The sequence below is a fragment of the Drosophila rhopaloa genome, unplaced genomic scaffold (assembly GCF_018152115.1).
Source record: "Drosophila rhopaloa isolate 14029-0021.01 unplaced genomic scaffold, ASM1815211v1 contig_115, whole genome shotgun sequence".
Lineage (NCBI taxonomy): Eukaryota > Metazoa > Arthropoda > Insecta > Diptera > Drosophilidae > Drosophila > Drosophila rhopaloa.
The window spans coordinates 4,428,696-4,446,856 of record NW_025334990.1 but is presented as its reverse complement, the minus strand read 5'-3'; the positions used below and the strand labels follow the sequence as shown (position 1 = coordinate 4,446,856).

Sequence of the window (18,161 nt, the reverse complement as noted above, 5' to 3'; positions counted from 1 at the left end):
AATGCATCATATGAATAATTTTGGAGAATATCGGCCCCAAATTTTAGCTTTCCTTTCTTGTTTAACATAAATCCATATACTCCGAGATACCGATCGGAAAATTAATCAGAAAATCAACCCAGCTTCATTGTTTTTAAGCATCAAAACCGAAATATAGAATATTTAATTTTTTGTAAAAGCTGCAAAGGTGTATAATAATCGGCTTACCAAAGTTGGCTTCTTTTCTTGTTTTTTGTTCTCTCAGTCAATTGTTCTAACTAACACTGTTTAGTAGAACTAAATAAATACTTACGTTTACTATTCATTCTTGTACGACTTAAATAAAATTATATCAGTTTTCAAAAGTTATAATTTGCTCTCAGTATATGTACCACTTTGTACGTAATCTAACCTAATGACATGTTTTTCATAAGTACCCGCAGGTATATTCGTAATGTTCATTACAGCTTTTGGGGAGAAGTTTCCTGGAACGACGGTTTCATCGGGAGGATCCGAACATCTGCTTAGTCCTCCCGCCTTTCGATCGCATTTAAATAGGATATCTGGAACGATTACCTCGATTTGGGCCATGCGTTTCAGCTTTCGAAAGAGGAAGTATATCGGTCCAACCAAGACGACGATGACCGTTGGCGCAATATACTGAGTTAGTCCTGAGGACTTTTCGATGTTTTCGCGACCATTCCTCCTGGGAGTGATCCATTGCATTCCTCCGCTGGCACTGCCAATGTAATTAGCAGCCACAGCCACATTGGGTAGCACCATGGACCCGTTGAATTGCAACCAGTTCTGCGATCCGTCAAGGACCTTAAACTGGATGAGCTCGTGGTCGTCACAGATCTGCAAGCTGTTGATGGAGACGGAGCACCAGGAAATGGTGTATCCGATGAGCTTATCCAACTCCATTGGCGGCTGCCATGTGATGGTCTGGTTATCCTCGTGGTACCACAAATCCCTGGGTTGATACCTTAAGGAGTTGGTAAGAATGGGCACTTGCAGTTCGTTGCTATTTATCGATCTCCCTTTTGAGTTCTTGCTCCAAGTGCCTACTGTAGCCGGTTTTTCGGCATCCCAATAGCGAAAGAGAGCGGAGTTGTTGCTCAAAATCATTGCCGACTTTCTGAAAAGCAGACAATAATATTTTTTAATCTAATTTTGTGTATTTTGTTTCTAGTTTTATGATTTAATTACACGATGTCCTTATAAGAGGCCTTCAAAATTTGCAATTATGAAATTTTGAAAACAAATTTTAGGCCAAATTTATCAAGTTTGCTTAAAAATGCTGAGGAAATGGATTTACTAATGCCTTAAGTATTGGCTTATGACGAAATCAGTTTTAAGAATGGCATAACGTATTTTTCCATGAGTTGAGCGACCGTAAATTAGTGCAACTCACAAGGGAACGCACATATTATAACTTACCCCCTGTCTGTAAGCACGTTATAAGTAAAGTTCGGCCCGTTGAGCTCCAGTTCGTCCAGCTGACGCCAATAGACATACAGATCCCTCTTTTTCGGGTCGTAAAAAAATCCATTTGGTAGTAACTCAGGTGGTCGGTTGGGCAATGTGGCCGGGGTGACGAAGTCGGGACTTTCGATCTCGGTGGACCACGGAGAGTCCCAAAGAGGATAACGGCGCGAGATACGCAATCTGTAGCTCTGATAGGCGTAGGACGGACTCTCAATTATGTACCTACCAATTGACAAACTATTAGACACCTTTTTAATTTTCCTCTGGATAAGATGCTTCTGAATCTTAGGGTTACGGGGCAAATACCACACTCGCCACTCCAGGTCTTGGTTCGAATAAAAATCGTATGACCAAACCACATGTATGCCGTGCTGCTCGAAGATAAGCATCTTATTCTTAGGCCACTCCGGCGCTTGTACTTGTTTGAAGTCGAGATGGAACTCCTTGGTCTGGCTGTAACCTTGGCACTCCATATCAAGCTTTAAATGGTATTGCTTAGTTGTTTCGTTGAAGGGTATGCCTTGGCACTGAAACGTGGTATCGCTAGACTTTCTCAAGCACTGAACGCGCGCCATTTGATTTACGCTCAAGAAGTAGCTTTTTTCCCCACCCCAAGCGGGTAATCCAGCCTGGTTAAAGTAGCACGTCACTTCGCTGGCGTTTGGGTGAACACGGCACTGCAACTGCTTCACATGAATCAGTGGCACTATGTACACCTCTATCCTGCCCACTTCCGTTTCTTGATATCTGCAGTGCCAATCGACGTGAAAATTCATATTGACCTTCTCTCTTCTGTACTTGATGGTGAATTTATCAACGGGCTGCGTGGCTACCGAGTAGTTCAACCAGTTAACAATGCTCAAATCCTGCGCCACCACCGTGGAGCCAATACACCTGCAGAACACCTCGATGGATCCACCGACAAGTACTGCCCGAGGCTCAATCCACATAACAGCAACGCATGGTTTTTCGGCTTGACAGCGGGTCATCAGCACGCCTAGAAAAACCAACAGAGGCGACTTCCAGCTCATGACTGCGACGGCTGAATAAATTTATTAAAATATTGTCCACTACGCTGATAAATGGAGTGCATTCCGAAAAACATATGGAAAGTTTATCACATGCCTTTGGAGCCGATGTAGAACTTCTTATCGCAAGTTTTGGATTTTAATTAAAACTATTTATTTAAAAAAGGGCGATTAAACGCGATTTCTTTAGGCTTATTATTTTGCATCCTCAATTTGACAAGGGATACATACATAAAAAATGATTTGTGATATCAGCATCCCTCGTTTATTTTTGTATAACACGACAAATGGAAAAGTCGAAATGGAATTCTAACTGGTTACGTCTACCACGAATTACCTTGTTAAAGTGCTCTCTTATTCTGATGGACGTTGATGCACTACGAGCAGTACAAATAAGCTAAGGTTTTTTTTTATATATATGAATAATGCACGGCTTATATTGGATTTGGATTTTATGCTGGTTTGGTTCTAACATAAGTCGACATAAAATAAGTTAAAGTCACTTAAAAATAAATGTACATATATGCCCGTCCATTTTTGCTCAGTAGGTGTGGAGAAAGATAACGTCGTTAAATAGTGTTCAATTGACTCAATCTAAAAATTAAGCACTGCTAAGTATCAGATTACCTGAGACAGCTCTCCTATTCTCAACTACAAACAGTGAATCGGAATCATCATAGAGTAAGAATCTATATAGAGATTTCATTTGCTCTGCCCGCACCTCTGCCAAAGCTCTGCTGAGAGCCATGATCGAAGCCAACTTCGGTTTCTCACCACACCCAACATGTGGGAGGCACAAGCAATGGTATGGGGAGTTCTGGCACCAACCCTTAGGAATAAGAGCAACCAGTGCAACAATAAGTATTCACCATGGGACTCGAATGATGTTCGATTCGAACAAATGAAAAACTCTTTTTTTTCAAATGGAATGTATGTATGTATTCTTACTCTATGTCCCCCGGTTCCAATTTTGCGCTGCCTATGTCCACTGTTGTAATCAGTACAATAGCGTTGCTTGGATTCGATGTGATGAGTGAAGTTATTACCCATGCGAACACCGAAGAAATGGCGATAAGATTACCCTTGTTGTCGTACATCTTTCGTCCTGTAAACACTGACCATACGTGTTCGCTTCCCAATAGAATGTTTACAGGTGAATTTGTGTTGAATTCAGTATCCGCCAACTGCAGATCCTTGAATGCCGATGCATCGATGTTTTGCCGTTCCAGCGAAGAAGTAATTCTGCCTAGCACGTGGGCGTAGACAACTAAATGATCTTCGGAGATACGAGACTTGATATGCAAGGTGCTGCGTCCCCTTGTCGTGTTTGCTTTCACCGAAGAGTTTCCCGTAACCAAGATACGTGATGCCGAATGTGTCAATACGAGAGCTTGGATGCAACGCTCGGATACAGACGACAGCTCTGAGCCTGTGTCCAATACGAAACGGCATGTTATGCTTAACTTCCGTTTCCTTTGCAGTGCCCTGTGCACATACAACCGATTGAGTGCCCTCTCCTTGGTCGAAATGACTGAGAGTCACCGAAGTGTTGTTGGACGCGCTTATGTTTCGCTAGTCCTCCCCTGCTATCTGGGCAAGATTCCCAAAAGCCTGTGGATTCGCTTGGACATGTAAAAGGGAGTGACGATTTCCCTGGCATTGCCTCATTTATATGTCGATTTCAACTTGCTAACCCCATGACCAGGTCGCAAGCAGGTGATTTCTCCTTTACGAAGGATCGCCTCTGTATCCCGGACATTTCCAAGAACAGCTGACAGTTAAACAAAGTGTGTTCTGTTGAATTACACTTTTACCAAATTTGAAGAATTCCTCGAGAGTGGAGGAATCTGTGTCCATGCTGCGTTCAATGCACCTGCGCCGCGTGCCGGCGTCAAATTTCTCCAGGGCCAGATAGATGATCCAGCAATCGCGTCCCATGTGGTTGACTGCATTCAATCCGAGAATAATTTCGTTTACTCCGTCTGACACACAATAAAATTGATGCATTTACCTTTCTAGTTGTTGGTAGGCTCATAAACGGCTCCAAAAATGAGTTTACAATGTGCCGTGGACGATTGTATCTTTCCTTCAGACGTTCCCAAGCAGAGTTGTAAGCTGTTTCATCAACACGAAGTGTTTCCAAGTGATGGGCCTTCTGGGTGTTAAACAAATGTTGCTTAATATAAATGGTGCTTTCATAGATGTCTTGAAAAAGGTCCACTCTGTGTAGTTGCCAGAGAACCGTTTGATTTTAATTTTCGCCAATTCACTCAGATTGGAATTCGCCGCGTGTACCGACCGTTGCTGCCATTCGCAATGCCTGTAGATGTACTCGGTTGTAGAGCATCACTTCTATCATTGAGAAATGCGTTCGCCCTTAGGTCCTTTTCTTCGTAAATCGCTTTATCGATCTCCGGATCGACGTAACCTTCTTCTTCCTAGTGGAGAGCAATGCAATCGCCGAACCGGTTGAACTCCTTCCAAACTTCGTGGAGAAGTTGTTTGCGCGTGGTGATCTCCGCCTGTGTTGCAGATTCCGCTCGCTCAGCTCATGAGAGACAACGTGTGATGTTGGCCTTGAGCCTGGAACGGCTTTTCACCAATGCTTTTAATTGTTCCATAGCAATCAATTAACCTGAGAATCAAATCGCTTCACTAACTGTCCAGAATCCAGAACGAAGAACCATCAATATGGTCAGAAATAAGAACGAGTTGAGTTACGTATGCGTGGACTGTATTAATTTTTATTCTTGCCAGTTGCGAAGCCTATTTGACAGTGAATTGAATTACGAAATACGACGCCGTCTTAGCGGCGTTGCCAGGTTAGGTTAAAGAATATAGAATAGAATTGAGATGGCATTATGCGCCTATATATTAGATATGATTAAAGCTGTTCACGAACAATGATTATATCTTTGGGCACGTTATTATGATTTTTCAAAATATCGTCATAAAGAATGCGGCTAGCCACCAGCTGGATGGGTAACTTGCGATGCATCTCCTTGTTGTTCAGTTCCTTGCGCACCTGTGCCACGATGCCGAGTACCAACTCGAAGGTCACGTGTCTGCAATCCTCTAGATTCAGGAAGTATAGTTTACGGCATGAGCGAAACAACTGCAGTACCGCCAAGTCGCTTACGTTTGACGTTAGTCGGAGGGTGAACTGCTTAAGATTGACGAGACTAGAGAGCAATTGCAGGTGATTGTCCTCATCATCACTGTGAACAATAAGAGTGTGTAATCCGACAAGCTTGGAGATGTGGATTAGCATTTCCCTTGTCAGATTTTTGAAACCACGTATTTCAAGTTGTTCTAACTGCTTCGCCTTGAGCTTCACCAGCTGCTCGAATAGATGTATGCGAGGCACACGGTTGATAAACGGACCAGCAACGATAGTCAGATGCTTCAAGCTGGGCAATTGCGCCACAAGCTCGTACTTCTCGTCTTCTTCGACGGTGATCCGCAGGGTCTCCAGAAAGGCAAAGGACTTGTCCTGAATTATAGTTTGGTAGTCCACAGAACTTTCACTTAGACTAAGAATGTTAAGTTCCTTTAGCTGGTAAAAGACCTTGCCAATCGTTGTAAGGTAGCCACCACTTATCATGCACTGGTTAAGTGACAACGACTCTATGGTGTCCGGTAAGTTGACAAGGGTCTTGACAAGCAAATCATTGCCATCTAGGTTGAGCGTCTTTAGGCTGCGCAGATTTCGCAGGACTAAGAGATCGTCGTCCTTTACATTCGAATACTGTAGTTCCAGCGTTTCTAGCTTGTGCATCCTGGAGAAGATCTTGTGCATGTTGCGCGAGCTGAGGGACAAGAAGAAAGTCAACCGTTTGGAGTTGGTCCTGGGCAACTTGCCCATCAATTTCTGTACATGGCAACCGGACAGTTCAAAGAAGTCGCGCACGTCCCAGACGGTCATGTCACCGAACTGGGACCAGTCCACCGACTTGTGCAGTAAGGGGGTGGCCATTTGGTAGACGCCCCTGAAGCGCAGGCAGCTCCTGGCGAAGTGGACCTGATCCGCCAGCGAAAGGTACTGCAAAATATGCTCCAGGCAGTGGTCGTTGAGGATCATGATGGCCGGCGGCGGTGGGGGCTCCGTGTTGGGCGGCATCACCGGCGGATCTCGAGGCATGCCATAGGCTTCCGGCTGGTGCCAGCTGTCACTGGCCAGCACCTTAATATGACTGCCGTTCACATGATGGATTTCGCTGATCAGGGCCCTGACAAAGAAGTGGAAAGAAGGTTGGAGTGTGGAGTTTAGAGTGCTCACGAACGTACTTAGCTGCATCTCGTTTCTCGGCGTACAAGACGAGGCCAGTCAACAGGGAGGTTGGAGTGTACCTGGCTACATTTCGTTTGTGGTTGTGGAAGCCAGTCGTATGGATCCGGGGCCGAAAGACCTGCACGCTTAGAACGAGTCCAAAGGTCCCGAAGTAATCCTCAAGAATGCTTTGGTTAAGCTCCGGTGAAACATTGTAAATGTACAACTTGCGCACGGGAATGTGGTCCTCGGTGTAGGCAACCGAGTCCTTGATGTAGAAGTTTTTATGGACCGGATTAGGTACAAAATGAGCCATATTCGATTCTGCTTTTGTGCTAGAAATTGGTTGAACTTGTAAGAAAGTATATCTAGATTTTCACAGTATGACCAAAGGCGGCTTAAAAATGTTTTCCATCTCTTTGATGGGGTTTCCCCAAAATACTATTCTATGCGATAGAACCTAAGGGCATGATTTTTATTGGGGTTTCCCTTACTTTGACATAGTTTCGTGATTTTAACAAGGCTGTTGTCAAGAAACCGTTGAAAACATGCCTAGAGGAAGCAGTTCAATACAAAGAGAAAATTGTATTATTATCAGTACAAAAAGTGCTGAGTCGCAAATAGCAGCTCTAAACACATTTTAAACAAGAAAGAAGCAAACTTCGGCAACACGAAGTTTATATACCCTAGCACTTATTACAAAATGACTACATTTCGATTTCTAAGCCTATATTACTAACAAGAATGAAGATATGTCGATTTTGCGATGCATTTCGCCATCGTTTCTATGGCAGCTATAAGATATTGTTGTCCGATTTTGACAAAACTAAAAGCGAAATTCTGATATAGTAATTAATTCCTTTATCTCAAACTTTTCATAAAAAGAAAATAATAATTAATATTTTCTATGGGAGCCATATGAAATAGATGTCTGATTTTAATTTAATTACGGTATTTAAATATTACCAAATCCCAAAGAACAACAAAAAAAATTAAAAATAACAAAGTTATATTTCTTTAAATTTGTTTTTCAAATGGGAGCTACATATATGATATGATATAGTAGCCCGATCCGGCTCGTTCCTACTTACATGGCTAGATCAACTCTCCTGGTGATGCTAATAAAAAATATATATACTTTATAGGGTCGGAAATGTCTCCTTCACTCCTTTCAAACTTTTGACGGAAATTGGTATTGGTATTTAAATTTTTTGTTGTCCTTTTTTTAAAATTTTTTTTCTGAATGCACCATATTTGAAGAATATTGCGTTAAGATTTTAGATTTATCCGAGTAAAACTTCCGAAGTTATGGGCAGTTGAACGTACATAGGTGGGTCAGCTCGTTTTGTATGCGATTTTTCGGTGTCCAAAAATTTAAAACACTCTCCTGAAAAGTTGCAATTTCAAAGTCGGTGAACACGATTATGCAAAATCTACTGAACGAATCGTTTTGAAATTTTGCACACAATTTCTGCACCTAAATCCGCAGGTCCTGATGTCGAATTTTTTTTTTAGGCTAAAATCACGTTTTTGACTTTAAAGTGTTACCAAATATTCAAAAATGTAATAATAAAAAAAAACGTAGTTACTTTCAGAAACATATTAACTAATAAACCTTTTTTTCTGATGAGCCAGTAACAAGTTATGCTGTTCACCGCAAAACCTTTTTTCTTGGAGGCGCCTACGGAGCTTTGCTGCGAACGGCTCATTTATTATTTTTTTTTATAAAAATTTGTGAAAACATAGTTTAAATAATTGATCTGACATCAACCGTACCGCGTGAAAAAATTCATGAAAATAAGCATACCTTAAGGTATACAACTCCGAAATTCCCATTTAATTTTACTAACGCTAGACGAAGTTGGCCCATTTTGGCAAGTAATATTCAAAGTAAAAGATTAAATGCATGGAAAATCAAATTGATTATGTTTTCCAAGAATTACTTATTAAAGCGTACTTTTTAATGGACACTCGATTACGTGATCCACTTCTAAGTGTGTACAAAAAGTATTGTAAGTTAACAACTATAAAGGAAAGGAAAAACAGCTAAAAAATAATCCATTGAATAAAGAAATATAAAATATTTTAGTATTTTTAGTTTTTTTTTGTATTAAAATTAATAATTTATAAGTTATAAAATCCGCCATAATAATAATAACACCATTATACAAATACAATATTTCCATACAACAATTCAATACAAAAACAAAATTATTATAATTTATTTTTTTTAATTTGCTTTGAATTTGGATTGATATTTGGATAGGCGCCAATTAGTAATCTTAAACGCTGGCAACGCCGCGCTTAGCAAATATCGATATGTAGCTAAATAAAAATCGACATCCCAGAGTTGCCACCGTCGCTATAGTCGTGTCGCTATCGATAGTCCGGGTGCCAGAGGACCATCGCTAGCGAGGGGTGAGAGGAACAACATTTGTGGGCTGCGCGTTGACGAAGTGCATGTGAAATTTTTCGTTCGTAGGACAATTGTTAATTATCTACTGGTCGAATTAGCCCCGCCATCACGTGTCCGTGTAATATGTGAACGGTTTGTAGTTTTTACCTAGTGCGTTTGGCTCCTCGCATAAATCGGCAATTGAAATTTAATTTAAAAATAAAAACCAGCAACAACAACACGGTCGGGCGACAAAGCGACACGCCTCGCGTTGTTGTTGTTGTCGCGTGTGATTTTTTATTTGGCAGCAACTATTTATTTATTTAGTCAATTTACTTGCAAAAACATAAGTGCTCGCCATAAATTCAAATAAATAATAATTAAAGTGCAAACGCATTGAGAAACAAAGAAGAGCTGGCGATAAAGAATAGAGAGAGAGCAAGCGAGAGAGGGGATAAAAAAAACGAGACGTTCTCTCGCCCTCTCACTCACACCCCCGCGCTTTCTCCACCACCTCCTCACCCCCTCCTTTTTATCACATTTGTTGTTGCTGCCTTATTTGCTGTTTTTTTGTTTTCATCGTTTTTGTTTGCTGCGTCATAAAACGCAATTTTTTAAATTTTGCGTGCGTGTTTCTAGATTTACTGATCGGAATCCAATTCATAAGAAATATACATATAAAAAATATATAATATACAAGTATTAAAAGTCCAGTTAATCTTACATAATTAAGTGTGATTTTAAGCGACCAAAATGCCATTCGATCCGCAAAAATCATTAAAATCTACCTGCTGCTACGAGTGCTAAAAAAATCAAACAAAACCAATTAGAACGGCGAAAAGAGTGCAAAACCAGGAGATTGAGATAAAATCGGCCTAACAGGGATCTAGAAAAAGGACTCGATCGGCTAACCGGAAGCGGAAACGGCAACGGCAAACGGATACGGAAGCTGGCAAGATGGCCGCCGCCCACAGCCACCACAATGCCAATCTGCTCAGCTCGGACATCTCTCGCAGAAATCCGCAGGACGAGTACGAGCTCATCCAGAAGATTGGCTCGGGAACCTACGGCGATGTCTATAAGGTGAGTGAATTAAAAAAAAAAATTGGGCTCCCAGTTTAGCGAGAAAAAAACTTTTGAAAAGCCAGCAAACAAAAGCAATTGAAAGCGTTTGCCTCTGATTTTGGATTTTCTCCGGATTCTCTTAATTTTCATAGTTTTCCCCTTGCAATTTATCCCTGCATTTTGCAGGTCCCAAATTCAATTACTAAAGAATTAATATACGTATGTGAACTTCAAAAAAAGTTTTATATTAATGGTTTCGACCTTGGTGTTTCTAAACCTTTCAAAAATTCAAACTCCAAATTTTTATAAATCATGTACGCTAAAAAGGCTAATGTGTTTTAAAATGTACTTACACATTATAACAAAAATATTAGATAATTATACCATCTGAATGTTGAAAAATTAATTATATTTTAGTTCTGGTTAAGATTACTATTTACAAACTTGACCACATAAACAATGTTTTAAATAGAAAAGAAATGCGGAATGCATTAAATCATGAATGAAGAATGTAAATATATTTGGCTCCAGTACAAGAGTGCATGTGCACCCCTCGACCCCCCTCCACCCACATTCAGACCCTCATTTGTACATCTGTTTGCCACCGCATGCTTCAACCCATTCACCCCTTTTTCAGCGCCCTCTTCCAGTACAAAAATATGCGCAATTTTAGTTCTCCATCTCTTCTCTGCTGGGTCGTTTTTTTTCACTCACAAACTTCCATGTTTACTTTTGCTGTCCGTCGAATGGAAATATGACAAATGCCCCGAAACGCCAGCGAAGTTGCCCTTGGGCGGAGGGCGTGGCACAATGCAATTGTTGTTGCCAGGGGCGGGATTATACGGGAATAAGGGGAGACATTATGGTATTTCTCATCTGCAGGCCAAGGGTTAAGTTCCCTGCTTCCATATGGAATGCCTTTGGGTTCGGGGATTTCCTCAATTCGATTTATTGCGTTCTGGCTGCCAATAAAATCTATAAATTATAAGCCTTTTGCCTGTTTTCTATTTGATTAATTTTGACGAAATTGAAATTGATTTAATTTCGCATTTCTCTATATAGCCATAAAGTTGAAAATTCAATTATTTTATCCATTTTCGGAATGTGAAATTAAGTTACGGCGTTTAATTTGATTTGAAATAAAAATGGTGTTATATGATTTTATTGCAACATAACAAACTACATTTTCAATCGATTTAACAGGTAAACTTATTTAAGAATACATTTTTATAGTTTTGTCCATGGTTTTATGTTTTTTAATTAAGTTATATTTAAATAAAGAGACATGTTTAATTGGCAAACAACAATTTTAATTGTGAACAATAACAGAAACCAAACTTGAATATACAAGGACATTTTGTTTTAAATTTGAATGTCCTGATTTTGGTTTCAAATTATATCTAACTGTTTGTTTTGCGTGGCGCATTTTAATGCTTTTTAAACCAAATATAAATTGGTTTTAAAGGAAAAGTCAGCTGAAAACTCTCAAAGCCATTAGATGAGTGTTTTTATGCCCATTGAATTGGCAGTTGTCTGATAATGGAATTGATTCATTCCCCTCTCTTAAATTTATTCGATAAGCAGCCACGCGCTTGCATTGATTATGGGGATTAGTTTCGAATGTGTTATTTATTTATGTTTGCCCACATCTGGTTTGGGCCCTCCACTCATTTTGCCATCTTATTGTGTCTTTTTTTTTCAGTCTGGTTCTGTTCTGAATCTTATCTCTGTTTCATTCATGGGATGCGTCATGCTATAAGTTCGAGCCCTTGGTTTCGGTTTCAATCTACCATTCCATTTCTACTCTTTCGTTTTGTAGCTTCCTTGACTTTTTACTTCGGTTTTATTTATTTTCACATCAAGGTGTTTGCTTGTCAGGGGAATTTATGATTCCACACAACTAGCGGGATGGCATTCCGATTTTGTTTACAAAAGTTTGCCAAATAAAAACCAATTAGTTTTGGAATAATTCCCAGTTCGGTTTCTCACTTTGTTTACACTAAGTTTTGGTTAAACCATAATAACATATTGAGCAATTGAAGTGCAGGGCAATCGAATAATTATCGTTTCGTTCTCGCTTTCCCCCTTTTTGCAACTTGTTTCGCGATATCAATTTACAATAGAAATAATAACAGCAAAATGAACAACAATACGCCCTGTTGACAGGCTATTATGAATGGAATTGGGTTTCCAGTGCTCCAATTTGCTTTTCTTCCCCTCCGTCATATGTTCCCCGTGTTGGCCACCACTCATTGATTCTTATTAGTGGCACAATTAACCAAAAATTAAGTGAAGCACCAGCAAAAATAAATGCACACTTGAGGAATTTTATAAATTATATTCTTTTTTTTAAAGAAATTTATAGAGATTTTCACATATATTTTGATTTAGTATACTCACTTCAAATATAAGATTAATTTTAAGTTCAATTTAATGAAATTCACATACATGGGATTAATATAACTATTTACTGCATTTATAAAGAATTTCTTGAATCATGTTATGAATAATTGTGTATATTTCTGGAGAGGTTTTTGACAAATTTTGCTTAAAATTATTAAAACGTCTTAAAATATAACACTAAAGAAGTATATACAATTTGTAAGCTAGTTCAATCACATTTAACTTCCCTTGCTAATAAAAAATTTATTTTACACATTCTAAAAATGCATTTCTTCAGAAGTTGATTGTTTCCTATGATATCTTAAAAAAATATATGTTTTGAGTTTTCGGGGTTGTAAACTTTTTTCACTAAGTTTTTTATTATCCATTGTGTACATATAATGACACAGTTTTCTAACATCCATTTTGTACATAATATTACTGAATTACGTATTGCTAGATGGTAATAACTAGGCCAAATTAGCTATCGCCTTTGAGATCTTCTTGCTTATTTAGTCATATTTCCTATATCATGTTCTAATTTTTATTTCTCTGCGGGAGAACTAGAAGGAAAATAAACGGCACCTGACAAGGTGGGTGGGAAAACTTAGGAGAGAAAAACTTGAGGAAAACGGAGTGAGGGGAGGGCACCGTTGCACGGGGTTTTCATTACCGGAAATTCGAGAGCGAAACGCAAGTACAGAAAAGAAAATAAAAGAAATATGGAATAAGTGAACTCTGTGCTTTTCAGGCGCACAAAAGGAAAAGTGCCAGGTTACCTAGCGTTATGCAATGAAAACTGGCACAAATACTAGTGCATAGACGCATACATATTTTATGCGTACGTTTGCCTCTGTGTGCGTTTCGTATCTGTGTGTGTAAGTGTGTGTGATTGCCTTTGCCAGGCACTTGACTTCGCCATACAATGTTGTCCATTGTAGTTGTAGTTGCCTGCCACACTTTAACAATCATCCTCGTCATTGTTGTTGCTGGTTTTTATTTTGTTTTGGTGTTTTGCCTTTTGTTATTGTTGTGCACGCAACACGCATGAAAACATGAAAAAATTGGCGCAAAGCTCTCAACGACAGTGGGTGGATGGGTGCTGTTTTTTGTGGGGTTGGGCGTTGGGTTAGGGAAAATTACTAGGGAAAAGAGCGAAATGAAGTGAATTTGAAGCAGCGCATCTGAAGATGTGGAAAAGGGGCTAAGAGTGGTCAGGGGGTGGATAAGGAGGCAGTGGGCGCCTAAGGAGGTCACGTAGCCAACGCATGTGTGTGGGCGTGGCTCTATGCGTTCTGTCTGTCTGCCAGTGTGTGTTTATGTTTGCTGATTTGCTGCTTGTTTGGTTTCGGTTTTCACACAAATTGCAATTGCAATTGCTGCTAAACATAAAGCTCAGCTCCACTCCACTCCCTTCCTTTGCCAAAAATCTTGCAGTTTGCCATTGTTTCTCTGCTGAATTTTCAACCCGAATCGCAGCGAAATCATTTGCGCTATAAACCCAAAAACTTTGTCATCCTAGACAACAAACAAAAAGCATAGACATAAAGCGAAAAAGGGGAGAAAAAGAGTGGGGCGAAAAGAAACTGAAACCAAGACTAGCCGAAAAATGTTTGCCTTGAACTAGGCGATGGGGAAAACAAAGCAAAACCAAAGCCAAAGTAAATAGAAAATGTCAAAGGGTTTTCCCCCCGATTCACTTTGGCTTTAGCTTTAGCAAAAACCCAAAGATCGTCTGCATTTTGGTGGGTCTAATATGCAAATGGATCTTGACACGCCCACTGCCAATGGGCGGAAAGCAAACAACCAGCAGGGAGACAGATTCAACGCCATCACCGCATTTAAATGTTAACTGGCAAAACGCACACAACGCAGAACTTTTCCTAGAAAATAAATAAAACAATGGTCCACTCGAAGGAATTTTTTTCGTAAAATAAATAGATTTAATGCCTTATGCAAGGGTATAACGAAACCAAAGATTTAAGATAGGCTTAAGTTTTATTTAAATAGGTATTTTATTCTTCCAGCTTTAAAAAAACATGAATTTAATTAAACACTGTTGAAATCATTTTAAAAATCTTGTATAATATAGTTTCTTTTAACTGATATGAGTATTTTTGGACCAATCAAACATTTGTAGAGATGTTTTTAAAGGCTAAAATACTTTGCGACTTACTTTTAAAATTGTACTGCTTTTGGAATTAGTCTGTTCTTGAGTTTAAATGTTGATTTCAATAAATATTAATATTTTGATTTATTTAGGACTAAGTTTTTTTGTTTCAGATCGACAATTTAATTATAAACTATAAAATCTCCTTTCTTTCTTCTGAATATTTTCCCAGATTTGTAAGGACTATTCTCGCAGTGTGGGGTCGTAGACAGAGTTAGGTCGCAACGGCAACCCTTAATTTAGCAACAACAAAGGGCCAGAACAAAACAAGTGACGATTGGGTTGTTAGCGGGGGCTGAGGACCGGGAAAGTCAGGCGGTAGCAGTGTCGGATAAGAGGAAGGGAAGTGCAAAGGGTCGCCATGTTGACCCAATTCCGCCGTGGCAATAATTTGCACGTCTTAAACGGACGGCAAGGGGGAAAAGGAGAGTTACTGGGAACAGTTGTGGGTGGGAAATGAGTAACGCTGGGGGTATTTAGAGGCCAGTTCTGCCCGTCGACTGTTGCAATGCTTTGTTGGCTTGCGGCTGCATTCTATCTCACTCTTATATACCCTCCTGCTCCTGTTATACATCCTGCCCATCCTCTCCCCTTACCAATAACAAATATGACAACAACAAAGCATACAACAATTGCTCTATGTTGGCCAGTGAAATCGAGTTAACTGTCGATACTAGCAGTGTGTATTCCATGTTCGCTCATTAGCCTGTTCACTGACTTTCGGACATAAGCAGATATTGATTGCGACACTGAGAGCAAATGGATCTAGAAATTGGGTAAATTATGAAACCATTATCAAAAATAGTTTACACGAGCCAAATGATCTATTCATTTTTATTTTAGATGTTAAAAGGCAACCTTGTAAGTGGTCTTGTAAACATCCAAAATACGGTCTTGGGAATCTATTTGGTTTCCGAGTTAAACATTGATTGACGAAATCTATTTTTTCGGTATTTCTAAATCAATGATTAGATATATGGTTTCAATTAAAACGCCAAATAAAATTATCAAGCTTAAAATGGTTTTGTTTGCCTAAGTTTTTATATAAAACAAAAACATCTTTAAAACACATGGTTTTCAAAATCTTTGTAATGGCCTTTCTCAATATTAAATGTTGCAGTCATTCCTAAAAGTGCGTTTTTTGTTGATGATATCTATACAAAAACAATTAAATTACTTTAAACTAAATAAAATCGAATTATTGAAATTTTAAAAGCTTAGTCGTTTGCCCATTTTGTGCCTTTTTTATACCCTTGCAGAGGGTATTATAATTTTGGTCAGAAGTTTGTAACGCAGTGAAGGAGACGTTTCCGACCCCATAAAGTATATATATTCTTGATCAGGATCAATAGGGGAGTCGATATAGCCATGTCCGTCTGTCCGTCTGTCCGTCTGTCCGTCTGTCCGTCCGTCCGTCTGTCCGTCTGTCCGTCTGTTTCAATACCGTTTGCGAGCTCAGTTTAAAAGCTAGCGATCTGAAACTTTCACAATCGTCCTAAAACATGTGTACGCAGATCAAGTTTGAAAATCGCCCCGATCGGACGTCTATATCCTATAGCTGCCATAGGAACAATTGGATATATCTTGCAAGAATTTATGATATTTCGCGCAGTGTAAAAGCTATTGACATTAATCTTTACAAATCGTATTTTTTTATGCATACCTTGATCAGGGTAAAAGCGCGTGACGATCGGACGTCTATATCCTATAGCTCCCATAGGAACAAAAGGGTAAAATCGGTTAATATTTAATGATTTTTAGATACATTGATCAAGGTGAAGGCGCGTGCCGATCGGACGTCTATATCCTATAGCCCCCATAGGAACAATAGGGTGAAATCGGTCCAAATTTGATGATTATCAGAATATTTCGCGAAGTGTGTAAGCTACTATCATAAATTTTTCCAATTCTTATTTATTTACGCATATCTTGATTAGGGTAAAAGCGCTTGCCGCTCGGAAGTCTATATCTTAAAGGAGATAGGAAAAATTAATTAATTTATTTTAAGGCTGCGAAAGTATCCCTTTTTTTCTATTTGTATATGACATTTTTGCAGTATAAAAGCAATTAACTTGAAACGATGCAAATCTAGTTTACTTATGTATACCTTATTCCTTTCACTACTTTTTCACTTTTAGCAATTTCGGCAAAGTCTGCAAGGGTATTAAAACTTCGGCTTGCCGAAGTTAGCTTCCGTCCTCGTTTAACATAAATCGTTTACCCACCCCTTAAAAATCGTTATTTCGAAAAATACAAAAATGACTATGTGGGCAAAGATTTTTGCTATTTTACAAGAGTTTGCCAAACCTTTTTGTTTTCATAACAAATTTTTTTTTTTAATTGTTACTTTTTAAGAGGTTGGAAAATATAGTATTTTTTTTTCCAAATAACTATTTTTAAGAAGTCAATAGTTTTTTTCTTGAGAAAAATATAATAAAAATTGCATATTGGCATTAGTTTTTATTTATTTTTTTATTTCTAAAAGATAGGAAACCGTGGGCAATCGATTTTCTTGTGATAACAAAAAGTCAAATTTTATGTTTTCGAAAATTTTCGAAGATTCCATATTTTGGAAACCAAAGGCGTGCAACAAAAATGTATTTGGTGGGCAAAAATGGCACACGATTAGGCTTTTCAAATTTAAAAAATTCGATTTTAGTCCACCCAACTTCTTTAAACTTAAAAATTATATTTTAAATTAGATTATAGCCAGCGGAAGTGAGCCGAATAAAACCCAAAATTGCCAGTTCTGATTATAACTGCCATTTTCAATTGCGTTGTTTAGGTGCGGAGGTGGAAGTAACGTAACTTAATTGAGTTAGAGCTCAACACGGTTAATGGTGTTGGGGAGAATTAGGCAACCGGATCAGAAATAGGAACAGGAATAGCAACAATTTGGCGCAATTAGCAGGAACAGAGCCCACAGGGACACGTGCCCTGGCCCCCTTACACTACTCACCCACTCCTCTGTTTTTCCGAGGAAAATCCCAGCAGAGCCAGCAGACCAGACGGAAACCCCTTTGCTTCATTCCCCGAATTTATCTGGGATCCTTTCATGCCTAAACTAATCCACTTGCCAAATCAACTCAAATGCACGAAATTTAAATAAAAACCCAACTCCAGGGAACCCTAAATTCGTCCCTTTTTTTCGTTCCCCGCAAAACCCAGAAATCCCAGTTGTGCAAATATTGGGACTGTCTGTTGGGGGAGCCACATCCCCCCTTTCCCGCTCTCTATTATCCTTTCGCTTTAAAACATATCAGAAATATTGCACGGATCCCCCGCCCACTTTTCACCGACATCAGCAGACGTCCCCAAAGTCGAATAAAAAAGCACAAAATAAAAGGGAATCCAACTCTAAATCGGAATTTTTTTGTTGTTTTT

General features: G+C 39.1%; 3 protein-coding genes across 4 annotated transcripts in view; 1 reads left to right on the top strand and 2 right to left on the bottom strand.

Moving 5' to 3' along the window:
- Positions 1 to 331: 331 nt before the first annotated feature.
- On the bottom strand, positions 332 to 3,132 carry LOC108051818 (cytokine receptor-like). Its single transcript, XM_017134046.2, has 2 exons — positions 1,420 to 3,132; positions 332 to 1,117 (listed from the first exon to the last, which is right to left on the bottom strand). Exons 1-2 carry the CDS (start codon positions 2,496 to 2,498, stop codon positions 346 to 348), a joined length of 1,851 nt encoding a protein of 616 aa, XP_016989535.1. The 5' UTR covers positions 2,499 to 3,132; the 3' UTR covers positions 332 to 345.
- A 2,112-nt stretch (positions 3,133 to 5,244) lies between these two features.
- Positions 5,245 to 7,168, bottom strand: LOC108051819. Of its 2 annotated transcripts, XM_017134048.1 has the most exons (3): positions 6,783 to 7,168; positions 5,635 to 6,724; positions 5,438 to 5,570 (listed from the first exon to the last, which is right to left on the bottom strand). In XM_017134048.1, exons 1-3 carry the CDS (start codon positions 7,079 to 7,081, stop codon positions 5,553 to 5,555), a joined length of 1,407 nt encoding a protein of 468 aa, XP_016989537.1. In that variant the 5' UTR covers positions 7,082 to 7,168; the 3' UTR covers positions 5,438 to 5,552. The 2 variants fall into 2 exon arrangements, with proteins under 2 accessions (XP_016989536.1, XP_016989537.1); XM_017134047.2 differs by having other exon boundaries at positions 5,245 to 6,724.
- A 2,012-nt stretch (positions 7,169 to 9,180) lies between these two features.
- Positions 9,181 to 18,161, top strand: part of LOC108051823 (mitogen-activated protein kinase kinase kinase kinase 5) — a 54,611-nt gene continuing 45,630 nt past the window's right edge. The window contains 2 exon segments of the mRNA XM_017134053.2: positions 9,181 to 9,313; positions 9,894 to 10,243. Coding sequence (XP_016989542.2) covers positions 10,118 to 10,243 — 126 coding nt within the window. The 5' untranslated portion in view covers positions 9,181 to 9,313; positions 9,894 to 10,117.